This window comes from Kogia breviceps, chromosome 1 (assembly GCF_026419965.1).
Source record: "Kogia breviceps isolate mKogBre1 chromosome 1, mKogBre1 haplotype 1, whole genome shotgun sequence".
Lineage (NCBI taxonomy): Eukaryota > Metazoa > Chordata > Mammalia > Artiodactyla > Physeteridae > Kogia > Kogia breviceps.
The window spans coordinates 21,114,783-21,128,927 of record NC_081310.1 but is presented as its reverse complement, the minus strand read 5'-3'; the positions used below and the strand labels follow the sequence as shown (position 1 = coordinate 21,128,927).

At 52.5% G+C, this 14,145-nt stretch overlaps 2 protein-coding genes across 3 annotated transcripts in view; one reads left to right on the top strand and one right to left on the bottom strand.

Moving 5' to 3' along the window:
* TP53BP2 (tumor protein p53 binding protein 2) overlaps window positions 1–7,852 on the top strand; it is a 71,544-nt gene extending 63,692 nt beyond the window's left edge. Inside the window, exons 19-23 of the transcript XR_010839501.1 lie at window positions 753–955; window positions 2,229–2,661; window positions 3,227–3,375; window positions 4,835–6,241; window positions 7,049–7,852. The gene's annotated coding sequence lies outside the window, so the exon portion shown is untranslated. The remainder of the gene's footprint in view (window positions 1–752; window positions 956–2,228; window positions 2,662–3,226; window positions 3,376–4,834; window positions 6,242–7,048) is intronic.
* Window positions 1,429–14,145, bottom strand: part of CAPN2 (calpain 2) — a 53,201-nt gene continuing 40,484 nt past the window's right edge. The window contains exons 12-21 of one of the 2 annotated variants that reach the window (XM_067028288.1): window positions 13,080–13,291; window positions 12,923–12,959; window positions 11,927–11,992; window positions 9,977–10,034; window positions 7,657–7,721; window positions 6,309–6,377; window positions 5,668–5,746; window positions 4,154–4,270; window positions 3,840–3,898; window positions 1,429–2,059 (exon numbers count right to left, since the gene is read on the bottom strand). In XM_067028288.1, coding sequence (XP_066884389.1) covers window positions 2,036–2,059; window positions 3,840–3,898; window positions 4,154–4,270; window positions 5,668–5,746; window positions 6,309–6,377; window positions 7,657–7,721; window positions 9,977–10,034; window positions 11,927–11,992; window positions 12,923–12,959; window positions 13,080–13,291 — 786 coding nt within the window. In that variant the 3' untranslated portion in view covers window positions 1,429–2,035. Of the gene's footprint in view, window positions 2,060–3,791; window positions 3,899–4,153; window positions 4,271–5,667; window positions 5,747–6,308; window positions 6,378–7,656; window positions 7,722–9,976; window positions 10,035–11,926; window positions 11,993–12,922; window positions 12,960–13,079; window positions 13,292–14,145 lie in introns of those variants that run through there. The other variant, XM_067028281.1, reaches the window with a different exon arrangement.

Below are 14,145 nucleotides of genomic sequence, written 5' to 3'. Positions count from 1 at the left end.
GACCCCGCCCCCCCCACAGACACCCACGCGTACACACACACACACCCGGGAAGTGCTGCCTGAGTACACACACACACACACACACACACACCTGGGAAGTGCTGCCTGAGTACACACACACACACACACACACACACCCGGGAAGTGCTGCCTGAGTGTACACACACACACACACACACACCCGGGAAGTGCTGCCTGTTCACACACACACACACACACACACACACACACACCCCCGGGAAGTGCTGCCTGTTCACACACACACACACACCCAGGAAGTGCTGCCTGTTCACACACACACACACCCGGGAAGTGCTGCCTGTACACACACACACACCCGGGAAGTGCTGCCTGTACACACACACACACCCGGGAAGTGCTGCCTGTGTGTACACACACACACACACACACACACACACACACACCCCTGCCTGTGTACACACACACACACACACACACACACACACACACACACACACACACACACACACACACACACACACACACACACACACACACACACACACACACACACACACACACACACACACACACACACACACACACACACACACACACACCCTGCCTGTTCTTGGTTCCCGCTTCCTCTGGGCCCTGAGATGCAGGAAAACTTAAAACACCTGCGAGTGGATTGGGGCAATCCACCTTCCTCGCTTTTCATGAGATAGTAGGCTGGCGTTTGCCTCTCTCTAGTCATCTGACATCATCTTTCCCTTCTACGACTCCGCAAGGGTCCCCAGCAGCCGAGCAGTGGTTTAGCTGCACGTCTTCTTCCTGGCTCTCTCTCGTCTCCTCCACCAAAGTGACAGGCGGGTGGCGGGCAAAGCACAAAGAGACCAAGCAGCAGCAGAAATTGGAGCTGACTTTATGGTCAATCATCAAAGCTCCTGAACTGGGTCTTGAAAAAGCTTTATAGTCCCACATTGAAATGGAGGTCAGCTGCCCTTTCCTGTCAATGCGGGCATTTACGGAGGGAGGAGGGAGGGAGCGCGCGCGCCTGGCTAGAGCGGGACGGGATGTAATTGGTGCCCACCGCCGGGCCCTCCAGGAAGAGCAGCACCCACGTGGGATTGCCTGGGCGACTCTTTATTGGGCAGCGCGTCGGGAAGATGAGGCAACCAGGCAGTATTTGTGCCGTGTCGCTAGCATCTACCCAGGGTGAAGCCAGGAAACACGCTCGTGTGGCTCCCACGGACGCCTCCCCAGTCCATGCACCAACGCTAGCGGTGAAGCCTGGGGAAGGTTCGAGGCGGGCAGCGAACAGCTGTGCTGTCTTCCATCACCACGGGCTTGCAGACGGGACCCCTGGGTTGGGTCATCACTTCAGCTGAGCAAGAGGGGCGTCCCTTCAGTACCGTCACGCTCAGTTTACAAGAGCAGACGTGCTCAAGGACTTGGGTTAAGACAGACTGTTAACCGATCAATTTTATATAAAAATCTCTTATTTAACCCAAATGACAGAGATGTGCTTCTCACCTGGCCTCTTCAGATGCCTTCGTGATGCACCATATGTTTCCATTTTACTCAAGGGAAATGGATTTTACCATTTAATCCCTGGACAGCTGTTTGGTACATGTCACAACTGTATTTTTAAACTCAGAGTTGCTTTAACTGTTGCCGGCAAGGACCTTATGTCCTTTAAGGTTGACTGAATGTTAAATTAAGCTCAGCTGTTAAATAGCTCCCTGCATTTTTTTTCCTGATTTAATATTTTTATAAACCGGAAAGTGTGTAAAAGTGAAGTGTATACTATGTACAGATTGAAGGTTTCCTCTAAGTTTTTCAAGGGTTAAGTGACTCACTTGCATTTAGTACGATTATACTAAAATAATATACTTTGATATCTGAAAGTTCTGCTTTCTCAAGTAGATAGTATCATCATTTTCAGCTCTAATCATCAGTTTAAGTAAATGTTCCCATAATTTCAAGATCCAGATAAAAAGTTTCTCTGTGGAGGCTTAGTCCTTGGCTGATTTTCTTTCATGAGAAGTCTTCAGGCAGATTAGTTATAACTTCAAAGTACTGAAAAACACAGCCACTGTGGGGAAGGAAAAAAAAACAAATAAGTTCAGTGAGCATTCTTAAAATAAAAAGGCTATCTAAGTACCTATCGATTGTTCTGAAAGATTGACTGTTGTACGAGAAACGCTGATCAAGGGTTATGATATCAGAGTATTAACTCACATTTTTTTCTACCTGATTTCTAGAGTCTAGCTTTTTACAGGGTCGTAAAAAGCTGTTATCTGAATCAGGTGGTCATGAATAGTATTACAGGGTTGACTGAAACACATGAAACGTGAAACCTGGAAAACATGAATTAGCATTTCTGTATCCCTGCCTCAGCGTCACATCAGAGGTTCGTTGGGACAGCCCTTAAACTCGTGGTTTTCAGCCTCGGTTCTCTACTGGAGTCATCTGGGAACTTTAAATCAGACTCTAATGAGATTAGCCTGGGATGGGCCTGGACATCAGGACTTTCGCGAAGCTCCCCAGGACTGCAGCCTGCAGGCGAGGCTGACACTCCCCGCAAACCGAAGGAGGGGTCTTCTTCTGTTGCAGCCTCAGCGAAAAGAGGGTTGAGTGTGGGAACTCCAGGGACCTGCGAAAGGCGGGGCTTAGAAAAGGCGGGAAAGCCAGCAGGTAAGATGTTTCTCAGAGGAAATGGGAGGGTGGTCTGAGTAGGCCGGCCGCATAAAATAGTGGGAGCCGGGGAGGAAGAAGATTTCCAGCGAGAAGGATAAAGGGGGCTACAGTTCCCCAAACTTCACACGTGGCATGGCTAGGTCCTCATTGTACTGCCTCTACCTTATTAGGCTGCAGTCTCAGGGGAGGATTATTTCCTGAGCTACATAGAGTTTTAAGCAAGTTAGTGTTCTTTGGAACCAGCTAAAATGTATTTTGCAGTTAGCTCACGTTACTTTAAAATGCATAATACCAGAGTGAAAGAGCTATTTAGTTGCTGGCTTCCTCCAGAGTCCAAAATTCAATGGAAGGAGGTGCCTGCCGGTCCCTTACCCTTGACCTTCTTACCACTCTGCTCCTCTCTGGTCCCTGGGACTTGGTCATTCCTACCTAGCACTGGCCACCCAACCCCAGTCTCTGTAGCCTGTGTTGCTCCAAGCTCAGTTCCCCCTTGGACAGAGGAAATGCAAGCTGGAGACGGGCGAGGGTGAAAAGTAACCCCAGCTGGCTTCCTTCTTTGAAGTGAGAGAACTTTCTGTCTTCGGATGACAAGAGAACATTTTGCGCTCTGCTTTCTGTGGAATTGGCATACCAAGTGAATTTCGATTGATGATCGTTTCAGAGGCGGCCAGTGCTGGGGTTCCAGACACATGAGCACAATCATTATATATGGTAAGCTTATCTACTATGGTTATTGTATTTTTAAAGGTGGAGGAAGTAGAGAAAAGTAATTTGTGCAGAAAGTATTTTAAGTAGATCTAAGAATGACATCTTCCAAAGACCCACTTAAATTTCATCCAAAGGGTTTCTCTGCATAATAAGCATCTTCTCCCATGCATGCTAATTAGCAGGTCGGTCATTTTTCTAAGAGGGATTCTGCAGCCACCCTCTTCTTATTTTAACCTTGTGCTATTCTCAAGGCAAAGCCTCTGGGAGGAGTGACCAGGTGTGTTTTCTTGGACTCGAGAATCAGTGGGCAGTTGGGAAATGACTGCCAAGAGGTGCACTGTGGGATCTTACAACAATTTACAGCCCGACCCCGACAGACCAAAAGCCACAGATCTCTGTCGCCCAAGTAACAGCCCTTCTCCCCCGCCCGTCCCCTAGGAGCAGGGGCCGGGAAGCTGCTGACTTACAGAGATAAGGTCAAGCTGGATCATACCAGTATCCTCGGGGTCCAGCTGCTTAAATATCCCTGTGGAGGCAGAAACGGGATGTCGTGTAAGTGAGCTGCAACAGAGGTCACATTATCATTTTCCCCAGCCTGGCAGCTGATTTCACTGAATGTCACAAGTTATGACTTCTTCCCTCTGTCCCCAAATTAAAGAAGGATTTTCATTCTCAACTGGACAGACACGTCTCTGGCTCAGGTGGTTTCACACGTGGGGAAAGGCAGGCTGCTTTCGTACCGACAGAACTGAAATGGGCCTTTACCCAAATGGGCACTTACTGAATAGGGTTTCCAGTCGAACCAAACACCTAACAAAATTGTCAAAATCGATGATGAGCTGGTCGTCTGCAAACCGAGCAACGATGACCTGGTGGAGCTGACAGGGCATCTTGAAACCTGCAGTTAAAGGAACGTGCAGACCGATCGCCAAGTGTTCGATTGCACCCTGGGGCTCTGTTCATGGGCTCTGGACCCGGCAGATGACAGTTATAATTGCTTTGGTCCCCTGGCTGCTCTGCTGTGAGACTGTTTTTATTTTGCAAAGCCAGTGCTTTCTGCCATTGCTTCTGTTTCCAGACTGTTCGCCTCCACCCTGCCTCTCTCCTTTTCGGTTTTTTGGATTTTTTTTTTTGCATTTTATTATTTATTTAGGCTGCGCCGGGTCTTAGTTGTGGCATGCGTGTGAGATCTGGTTCCCCGACCAGGGATCGAACCCAGACCCCCTGCATTGGGAGCGCGGAGTCTTACCTACTGGACCACCAGGGAGGTCCCGTCTCCTTACTAACATGTAAGACTTTCCTTGCCTGTTCCTACTTTCATGGTCAGGCTATTTCACGCTATCGATCCTATCTCCGTTTCTGTTGTCTCACTCTGAATCGCCTTGGAGACTCGATTCCTCCTGGATGTATGTGGCAGAAACTGTTCATGCTAAACTAATACTGATTCTCCCTTTTTCCATAGTTGTGGAATTTTTAACAGGCCGTGGCTGCCTAGAATCAAGACTGCATTTCCCAGCTTCCCTGGCAGCCCTCTGAAGCCTTGTGACTAAGTCCTGGCACTGGGATTTGTGTACAGAGTGACATGTGCCCTTAAAGGCAAGGAGCCCCTCTTTCCCTCCTTCTGTCAGCCCATTGCTAGAACGTGGTTGTGGTGACGAGCCGTCCCCATCCTGCAGATACGGGTGATGATCTAAGGGCTGGTGACACAGTATGATAGGAGCCTGGGTCCCTGACAGTAGGAGACACCATCTGGCCTTGGACGGCTTGAGCTTGAATCGCTATGTGAGAGGAAGGTGTATCTTGTTTAAACCACTTACTTGGGGTCTCTGCTGCAGCATTACATCCCAACGAATGGACAACCTCGTATTGTCATATTTGTCCCCTAAGCACACCAGTCTCCCACTCTGCTGGTCTCCCACAGCTGGTGTCCCTTTTACTGAGATCACGTGCTGCTAAGGACTCACCCAAGGGTGGAGCTGGACATCCACTTCTGCCCGACCAGCCCTGCACCTGAGCGGACGAGGGCAGGGTGTGTGGGTCTGCTGAAGACTGGCTTTGCCTGCGACCCGCTGGGGCCCTTGGAGGGAACCTGAGATTCCAGAAGGCTTAGAGGGCAGAGCGTCCTGGACTCCATTTCATTTTACCAATTAGTCTTGAAAAGGCGAATGAAAAGGATGTGTTTGTACTGAACCAGCACCTACTCTATCTCATAGCTTACCAAACTTTGTATCGTATGGAATAAGTTTTCACATATTCTACAGATAAAAGAAAGAAAATACAGTTAGGGAGTGTTACCTGCTTCTTCTAATGCTTTCCGCATCTCATAGGAGTTCATGGTTCCGGACCTGTCCACGTCAATTTCCCGGTAAATTTTCTGGAACATGCAAAATAGTTAGAAAACCATGACCCAAAAGGTGGCAAGTTACCTCTCTGTGCTGTGTGCTAAGTGGGGCTGAAGTTCTTCCAGCTCCATGCCTCTAGTGTGGCCTTGGAAGCATCACCCATGTTTCTTGCCTTAAAGAGTATTTTGCCTCTCTCCATGAGCTAGTTTATAAATATGCCCATCAAATCACGTAGCCAACTGCATGAGCCCCTGTTATTATCTTCTGTAATTTTTGTACTTTAGCTGTCAAAAACCCAAACTACAAGGGGGCTACCTGGCCTTTTCAGGACACTTGACGGTGGCTTTTAGATGACCCCGTTTCCGGTCAGTAAGGCAGGGAGTAAACCACTTAACTTGCAAAGTCTTTGTTTTTCCTGTTTGCATTTGCCCAGCCCTGTCTTCACCCAATCTGAGCTCCGTTATGACTACAGTCCCCACTGCTTGGAGATGCTCCTCCACCGTCCTAAAGAGCTGCTGCGTCCAAAAGTACGTGCATGGCGTGTTGCCCACACAGAACCACCGCCCCTGCCGCCCGGCCCTCCTGGGCTCTTACTTGGTATTTCTGAATCTTGGTCCAAAGAATGTAGAACTCCTTCAGACCCAGCTTGCCACTCCCATCCGACTGCCTGCAGTTAAGGAAAGCTCCCAGAGTCTGGGTTCACGTGGGCTGTGGCACCTGGTTTGTCCTCTCCCCTGGAGAGTCTGGTAACCACAGCTCGATCACAAGGAGCTCTTGCAGAAGGACCCTTTTCCTGCTCTTCACACTGGCTAGACCTCCATCTAAGGGTTGGTGGAAGGGCCCAACAGAGACCTGCCGGTCCCCCGACTCTGTGTGCTGATGGGTCTGGGCGTGCTATGCAGCAGGCCCCAATTCCTGCCAAGGAGCTGTTGGAGGATATGCAAAGGCTTCAGATGGCTTCTAATGGCTGCGCCCTCGCCAATTGAGGGAGTATCATTATTTCTAAGAGGCCTTTTTGTGAGGGGAGCTACACAGCAGGTGCCATGAGCCTACCAGATGAAACTTCATAGAAGCTTAAGCCATCCAGGCCATCCTTGCCCAGCACCTCTCAGAAAGCAGCAGGGACAGCAGGTGGATGATGAGTCTGGCCTCAGGGCCGGGTGGTGGCCTGGGAAGGAGCCAGAGCAACGAGGAAGGAGAGTGCTCTCGGAGGGTGGGCCCCTATCTTATGAATCAGGAAGAAAATCGTGACTGGGGAAAGCATTCACATCAGAAGTATCACGGTAGGGACTTCTCTGGTGGCGCAGTGGTTAAGAATCCATCTGCCAATGCAGGGGACACGGGTTCGAACCCCGGTCTGGGAAGATCCCACGTGCCGCGGAGCAACTAAGCCCGTGCGCCACAACTACCGAGCCCGTGCACCTAGAGCCTGCAAGCCACAACTACTGAGCCCACATGCCACAACTACTGAAGCCTGTGCGCCTACAGCCCAGAGGAACCACCACGATGAGAAGCCCGCGCACTGCAATGCAGAGTAGCTCCCGCTCGCCGCAACTAGAGAAAGCCCGCGCGCAGCAACGAAGACCCAACGCAGCCAAAAATAAATAAATATTTTTTAAAAAAAGGAGAAAAAGAAAGGCGTATCATGGTTTAGGGACTATTTCCCTAGAGGTAACACATCCAAGCTGCCCTGGGCAGAGAACGGCAGGCATGCTGTCGGGTATTTCCTGCAGGAACCCCTCAGCCTGTGGCATCTCACGTTCCCCAGCTGGAGTCCCTCGAATTTCCCTACCAAGGGAGGTCAGCGCTGACAACAGTCCTGCACCTCAGCCAGCAGGGACAGCTGGCCGCTGTGAAGGGGAGGAGGCCTGTGTTTGTATCTTCCTGGGGTGAAGTTTCAAACTCTCCCAGCCTCTGTCCTGCGGGGCCCATTAAAGGATACGTCAAGCATGTCAACCATGATTTTGCAGGTCTCTATGCTGAAGCCGTCTGACTTGATATCTTGGCCTAGGAGACAAAGTAAGTGTGACAGGAACATCTTCTAGAGCAGTACTTGTCCAATACAACCTTCTACGATCGCAGAATATTCCGTATCTGCACCCTCCAATATGGGAGCCACTCAAATTGTTTTAAATAGCCACACGAGGCAGGTGGCCACCATACTGGGGCAGTGCAGAGGCTGTGTCACATTTGCCTGACTTCTCTGTGTATTGGCCACGGGCATACGAGGTTATGATAAGTGCTTTTTAAATAAATAAGAGAATGGTAAGAGCCTGGGCCTTGAAGTGCTCTTAAGATGCAAAGTCACCCACGGAGATAGCGGGGGCCCCGCGTGTTAATTCTAGGCAGGGCCCTGAGAGAGGAAGAGGTTTGCTTAACTGCCCGTCTGCAGGCATTTAGGGGGCCTCTGTGTCCCCAGCTGGGTTAGCCTGAGGGCCAGAGCCCGTCCGCAGCCTGTGCTCTCCTAGGCGAGTCACTCACTGGTTGAGTCCCGTCCGGTTGGTGGTCGACAGGTGGCGTGAGAGCCTTGTCACAGATGTGAGTCTGTTCCCACAGCCTTCAGGGGAGCCCACCCTCTTCAGCACGTCCTCGTGACCGGTTAGGACGTAACCTGTCTCAAAGCTGCTGTTCTGGGCTCTGACCCCTTCTCGGGTGTGGGCTGTGCCTGGGGCCCTTGGGCAGGAGTCGTCACCGGGTGGGGCGCGGGGAAGGGCACTGAGCTCCGGGGCCGGGCCCCCAACAAGCAGCAGCTGAATCCGAGCGAGCCGTGGCCGATCCCTCCCCTCCCCCTCTCCCTCCCCGCATCTGTGCAGAAACAATGGGGCTCAGTGTCCCTGGGTTCATGACAACCACACAGCTTAACAGCCTGTGACCTCACTCGTGCCTGGTGGCCTCGAGGTTAAACACTATCTTCTCGTCACCCCCAGACTGGAGGAGGGGTGCCGAGGACCAGGGTCCGCCTTGGGGAAGCCCTACCCTGGTCGCTGGACCCCCTGGCTGCAGCTCTGCGAAGCAGCTCAAATGCAGCCATTTGTTTAGAGGCCACCGGGCACGGATCGGTCACGTGTGGCTCCTGTGAGGGACCACGCGCGTGTCGTTCACGTTCACTGTGACGGAAGAGCCCACTGGCCTGGATCCTTCTTTGGCTTCAGGAGGAGGATTTTTCTCTCTTGGGGTTGGGCCAGAGTGAAGTCCACGGGACTTCTGGAGACAATCCGAGGCTGGCGCTCAGACCTGACGACATATGCTCTCGTTTCGGATCCGGGCTGAGAACTCCTGACACCGTACAGACCCCTGCTCAGTGGACTGCTGTCTTAGCAAAGCAGCACGGTTCCGGTGGTAACTTGAGGGGGAGAATAGCAGTGGGGGGGGTGTTCCCCCCACCCGCTGCGGCGGTGATCAACACCGGGGAGGTGCACAATCCACCCTTTGATACTTTTTGCTTAAGAAGCAGTTTAACCTGAAGAGGTGCGTGAGGACCACGGCCCTCCAGCTCCTTCTCAAGTCTCCACCCAGTGCTGTCCGTGCTTTATAGACGCCCATCCGCCTGGGCTGAGAGCAGGCATTTCTGGAGCCTTGAAGCCACTTGCCTGGCCCACTGGCTCAGCTGAAGTGACAGCTCTCCCATCAAGACCTGGCTCGACCAGGCTCCCTTAAACACACATTTGGGAGATGAACCTTTCCATGCCATCCCCTTAGCTGGAGCGGAAGACAGACCACGTATTTTTCCATTCTGGCTCATCAGTGGGCTGTCGTCACTGTCAGTGGTTCCCCACTAAATACAGCCGGGAATCCAGGGACGGGGGTGCCTTCTGGCTCCCATCACGCTTTTTCTTAGCGATTAATCATCCTAAGAGTCAACTGTACACAGAGGAGCCCAGGCTTTGTGCTAGGCAATTCCTACACGTCATCTCATCTAAGACTTTCAACCACTCTGAAGAGGTTAAGTAATAATATGCCTATTTTGCAGATAAGGAAACAAGAGTCAGGGAGATTATCTAGCTCGGTTTAGATCACAGAGCTAGTAAGTCGTGGAAACCTGGATGTGATCTTTGACCTCTAGACTCCAGAAACCTTCGCCCTTTTTTATCACATGAGAGAACCTCCTTCGTCCGGTTCTTTGGTGGTGATGGTGGTATTTAAGCAGGAGTGGGAGTGACGGTTCAGCCACAGCCGCTGAGCCGGGGAAGGGGAAGGATCCCCGTGTCCCCTCACATTGCAGAAGGAGTAGGATGAGGGATGTGCGAGGAGTGGGTACTTACGCTTTGCCAGAACTCTTCTCAGGATTGTCTGCAACTCAAAGGCGGAGATCTCTGCATCCTGTGGACATGCAACCACAGCGTCGTTATTGGCTCCCTTGGGGCTGCGTGAAGCATGGAGCAGCTGACGTGTAACGGGTGTCTGCTCTGGCTGAGCCCACGAGGTGCATGAGAGCTGGGGCGGGGAGGGGTCTGTGGATGTGCGTTTCTAACAAGCCCCCAGGATATGCTGCTGCTGCCCCCAGACATTACAAGGAGCACAGCCACAGCCCAAGTTTTTGATAGTGTTTTAACGCACACTGTGCTCCAGGCAGGGCTCATTCGCCATCGCTCTGCTGTAGAGAATATAAAGAATAAATTCTCCATTCTACCCATGTTTGTGGTCTTTTGACTCAGTTCTCTATACCCTTCCTTGCGCCCAGCGTGCCTTCCTCTCCCTTTAAAACCCAGATCTGGCTTCCTGCCAAGCTGGTTGGGACCGGCTGTCTCCAAGAACTGGCCCAGCACCTTTTCTGTGGCCCTAGATGCCAGGGCTCCTCAGAAGTGGTGTGGGTACCTCTGTTCACTTACACATATTGTGTAACTGGGGGACAAGCCCCATTATTTAAGACCAAGACTGACATTGTGCGTTCCTGGTGTGTGTGTGTGTGTGTGTGTGTGTGTGTGTGTGTGTGTGTGTGTGTGTGTGTGTGTGTGTGTTTCAATCAGTGGTGAACTGTGTCTCTATGATGCCCCTTCCTGGGTGTGTGTGTGTGTGTGTGTGTGTGTGTGTGTGTGTGTTTCAATCAGTGGCAAAATGTGTCTCTATGATGCCCCTTCCTGGTGTGTGTGTGTGTGTGTGTGTGTGTGTGTGTGTGTGTGTGTGTGTTTCAATCAGTGGCGAAATGTGTCTCTATGATGTCCCTTCCTGGGGTGTGTGTGTGTGTGTGTGTGTGTGTGTGTGTGTTTCAATCAGTGGTGAACTGTGTCTCTATGATGCCCCTTCCTGGGTGTGTGTGTGTGTGTGTGTGTGTGTGTGTTTCAATCAGTGGCAAAATGTGTCTCTATGATGCCCCTTCCTGGGGTGTGTGTGTGTGTGTGTGTGTGTGTGTGTGTGTGTGTGTGTGTGTTTCAATCAGTGGCGAAATGTGTCTCTATGATGTCCCTTCCTGGGGTGTGTGTGTGTGTGTGTGTGTGTGTGTGTGTGTGTGTGTGTGTGTTTCAATCAGTGGCGAAATGTGTCTCTATGATGTCCCTTCCTGGTGTGTGTGTGTGTGTGTGTGTGTGTGTGTGTGTGTTTCAATCAGTGGTGAAATGTGTCTCTATGATGCCCCTTCCCTTAGAAACCAGGAGGGAGGGAGGCAGACAGGCAGGCGGAGGCGTGAGCTGGTGGTGCCGGCTTTAACTGTGATGAGCAGGCCCAGGTAAGCCGATGGTGGACACTTGAGAGAGCTAGTGTCCTCCGTATATGGAGGAGAATGACTTTGTTTGGAGTCGCTGGAAGAAGAGGCCTGCTAACTTTGTAGCGGGCGGAAGCCTAGATGCCTGAGGGATTTCTTTTTTAAGCACAGGGAAGGCTGACACTCTGTTGCTTGCACCCTTGAGACTGAAAACCCTCCATGTCCCCAAATATTTTTGTGGCAATCAAAGAGAAGGGGCTGAGTTCCATGTCTCAGTTGCAGTGGCTCAGAGCAAACAAAACAGCCACAAGGAGAGGCCCAGAGTCCTCAGGCAGGAGGATCACAGCCAGAGCCAACCCCCGACAGCAGAAGCCCCCGGTGACTGACGTGCAGAGGCCCTGGGGAGGCCTTGGGCAAGGAATCTGAGCGGAAATCCCAGTTACGTTTGTAATTCCTCTTTGCTTTTTGTTCAGTTTGTTTCCTCTCCCCCCTTAGACCGCAGTCTCCTTGAGGACAAAGACGGTCTCTTTGCGTCAAGCAGGGCGCACAGCACAGAGGTTTGGGGAACACTTACCTCCCCTGCCAGCTGGGCAAACAGTCTCCTGAACCCGTCATCGATGTCGTCCTCGCTGACATCAATCTGGAAGGCGAGGCACAGAAGTGAGACGCGGTGACCAGCAGGCGCCTGCCCTCCCTTCTGGGGCGGCCTCCCGTCCCCACCCAGTTACCCTCTCTCCCTCTCTCAGGTCTGAATTCTAAGGTTACCGGGATGGAGACAAAGGACAGTGTGACGAATTCAGGAGATTTTTTTCCAGTTAAAACACATGAGAGGGACTAGAAAGTACGTGGCAAGGAGTTACACTCTAATTTCTCACATAGGCATCTTCTCCAACATTCCACCAAAACGGCCTTTTATGATCTAAGTAATGGGGACTCAGAAGTGGAAAGACTAGCTGCCGCGGTCTGCAACGACCCTGAACGTGGCGAGAGCACGGCCGTGAGCCCCTTGGAAGTTGTTCCATGTCTCACTGAGGACACAGAGCTTCAGCAGCTGAGGAATAGCAATCCTCAGGCCGCTGCGGGCACCAGGACAGAGGGAACCGCGCTCCTTCCCACTGGTGTGCTTTCCTTCCTCGACTCTGGACTCTTAGGTTGGGTCTGGAATTCCTGGGTGGTAGTCCTCAAAGCCCTCAGGATCTACCACTGAATCACAACTCCCAGAACTCTAGGGAACCTGAAAAATCTTGTCATGCAACGTTTCCATTTTGTTGATGAGAAAACTGAGGTCCAGGAAGGGGAGGGACAAGAGCGCCCCCTGCTCAGAGCAGCCTGGTGTCCCATCCTCCGGGCACCCCGTGCGTGCGGGCTACATCCAGGGGACCGTCCAGCCCCACGCAGAGGCCACAGTCGGTGCAGGAGGCGCTCTCGGACTCCCAGGCCAGGGCTGCACCCTAGTTTCAAGCTGTGCTCGTGAAATCCTAGGGGCCTCCTAAACCCTCGGGGTTATTTGCTGCTCCGCTGCTCCTGGGTTGTTCAGGACAGAGCGGGTGGAGCTCAAGCAGTACGGTACCTCTTCAAGGTTGGCCTCGATTTCATCGTCGACAACTCTGGAAACAGAAGGAAACTGTGTGTTACTGAAAAGGGAGTGTTGCAGAAATCCCGGCTAAAATGGAACTGCGCCGTTAAACCCAGCATGGGGTGGGCACGAGGAGGGCCGAACGACCTACTGGTAGTCAGCTTTCTTCTCGGAAAAGACCCGGATGCAGAAGTCGCCGTCCTTGTTGGGCTCGAAGGTGGACGGCACCAGGACGTACTCCCCGGGGGGCAGCTTGAAGCGGTTGAGCACCTCCCGCAGGTTGATGAAGGTGTCCGACCGCTCCCTCGCCCGGTGCGTCAGGAAGAAGCTCTTGCTGAGGTGGATGTTGGTCTGTCCCGTCAACTGGGGAAGAAACACGAGCAGGTGGGAGCGGGGGGCGGAAAGGGCTCCAAGCACCGTCCCCTCCACTCATCGAGACAAGAGGCTCACGGCAACAACTCCGCATCATCTCACGAGAAAAGCTAACCTTCCACCCCAAACGGGAACTCAGAGGCACACACAGCAGGGGACCCACATTCACCCCAGCTTCAGATGCCCCACCTCTCCACTCGGACAGAGGTCCTCAGCCTTCCCCTTACGCCTCAGGGACGCTAAAGTGCCCTCGGCCGGGATCCACTCAGTGCCGCGTGGTACAGACAGACACACTGACACAGGCAGCCAGGACTGCGGCCAGGAGGGGGCCCAGCTCTCAAACGTGGGGTGTCAGTCTGACCACGGCATCCACAGAGGCCCAGCGTGCCACGAACTGCCCTGTCCCGTGTGTCGACTTGAAGAGCTGTGGCCTTTAAAAATACACACTGCGACCGTGTGTCTCACCAGCTCAGTTAAGCCTAACTGTGGGCCTACTAAGTGCTCTCACACATCACAGTGCATCCCAATAGTCTGGCGAGGTGGGTGGTTGACCAGTTTTACTGACGAAGACACTGAAGTCCAGAGAGGACAGGTTAATTGCCCAAGGTCACACAGCCTGCAAACGGCAGAGCCGGGAATGGGGTCCAGGCCTCCTGTGCTCCCCCATCTTCTCATAATACCACCGCAGGGCTCATCACTTCCCTTTAGGCCTGTTTTAAGAGCACTACAGGACTCCGGGAAGAGTCTCCTGCAGCCCCAGGACCACGGACCCTCCACCCGGGCCTAAATGTGTGCAGCGGCTTTGCCAGGTCTGGGGAGACAGCACGCCCCGTGGCGACTGCCCC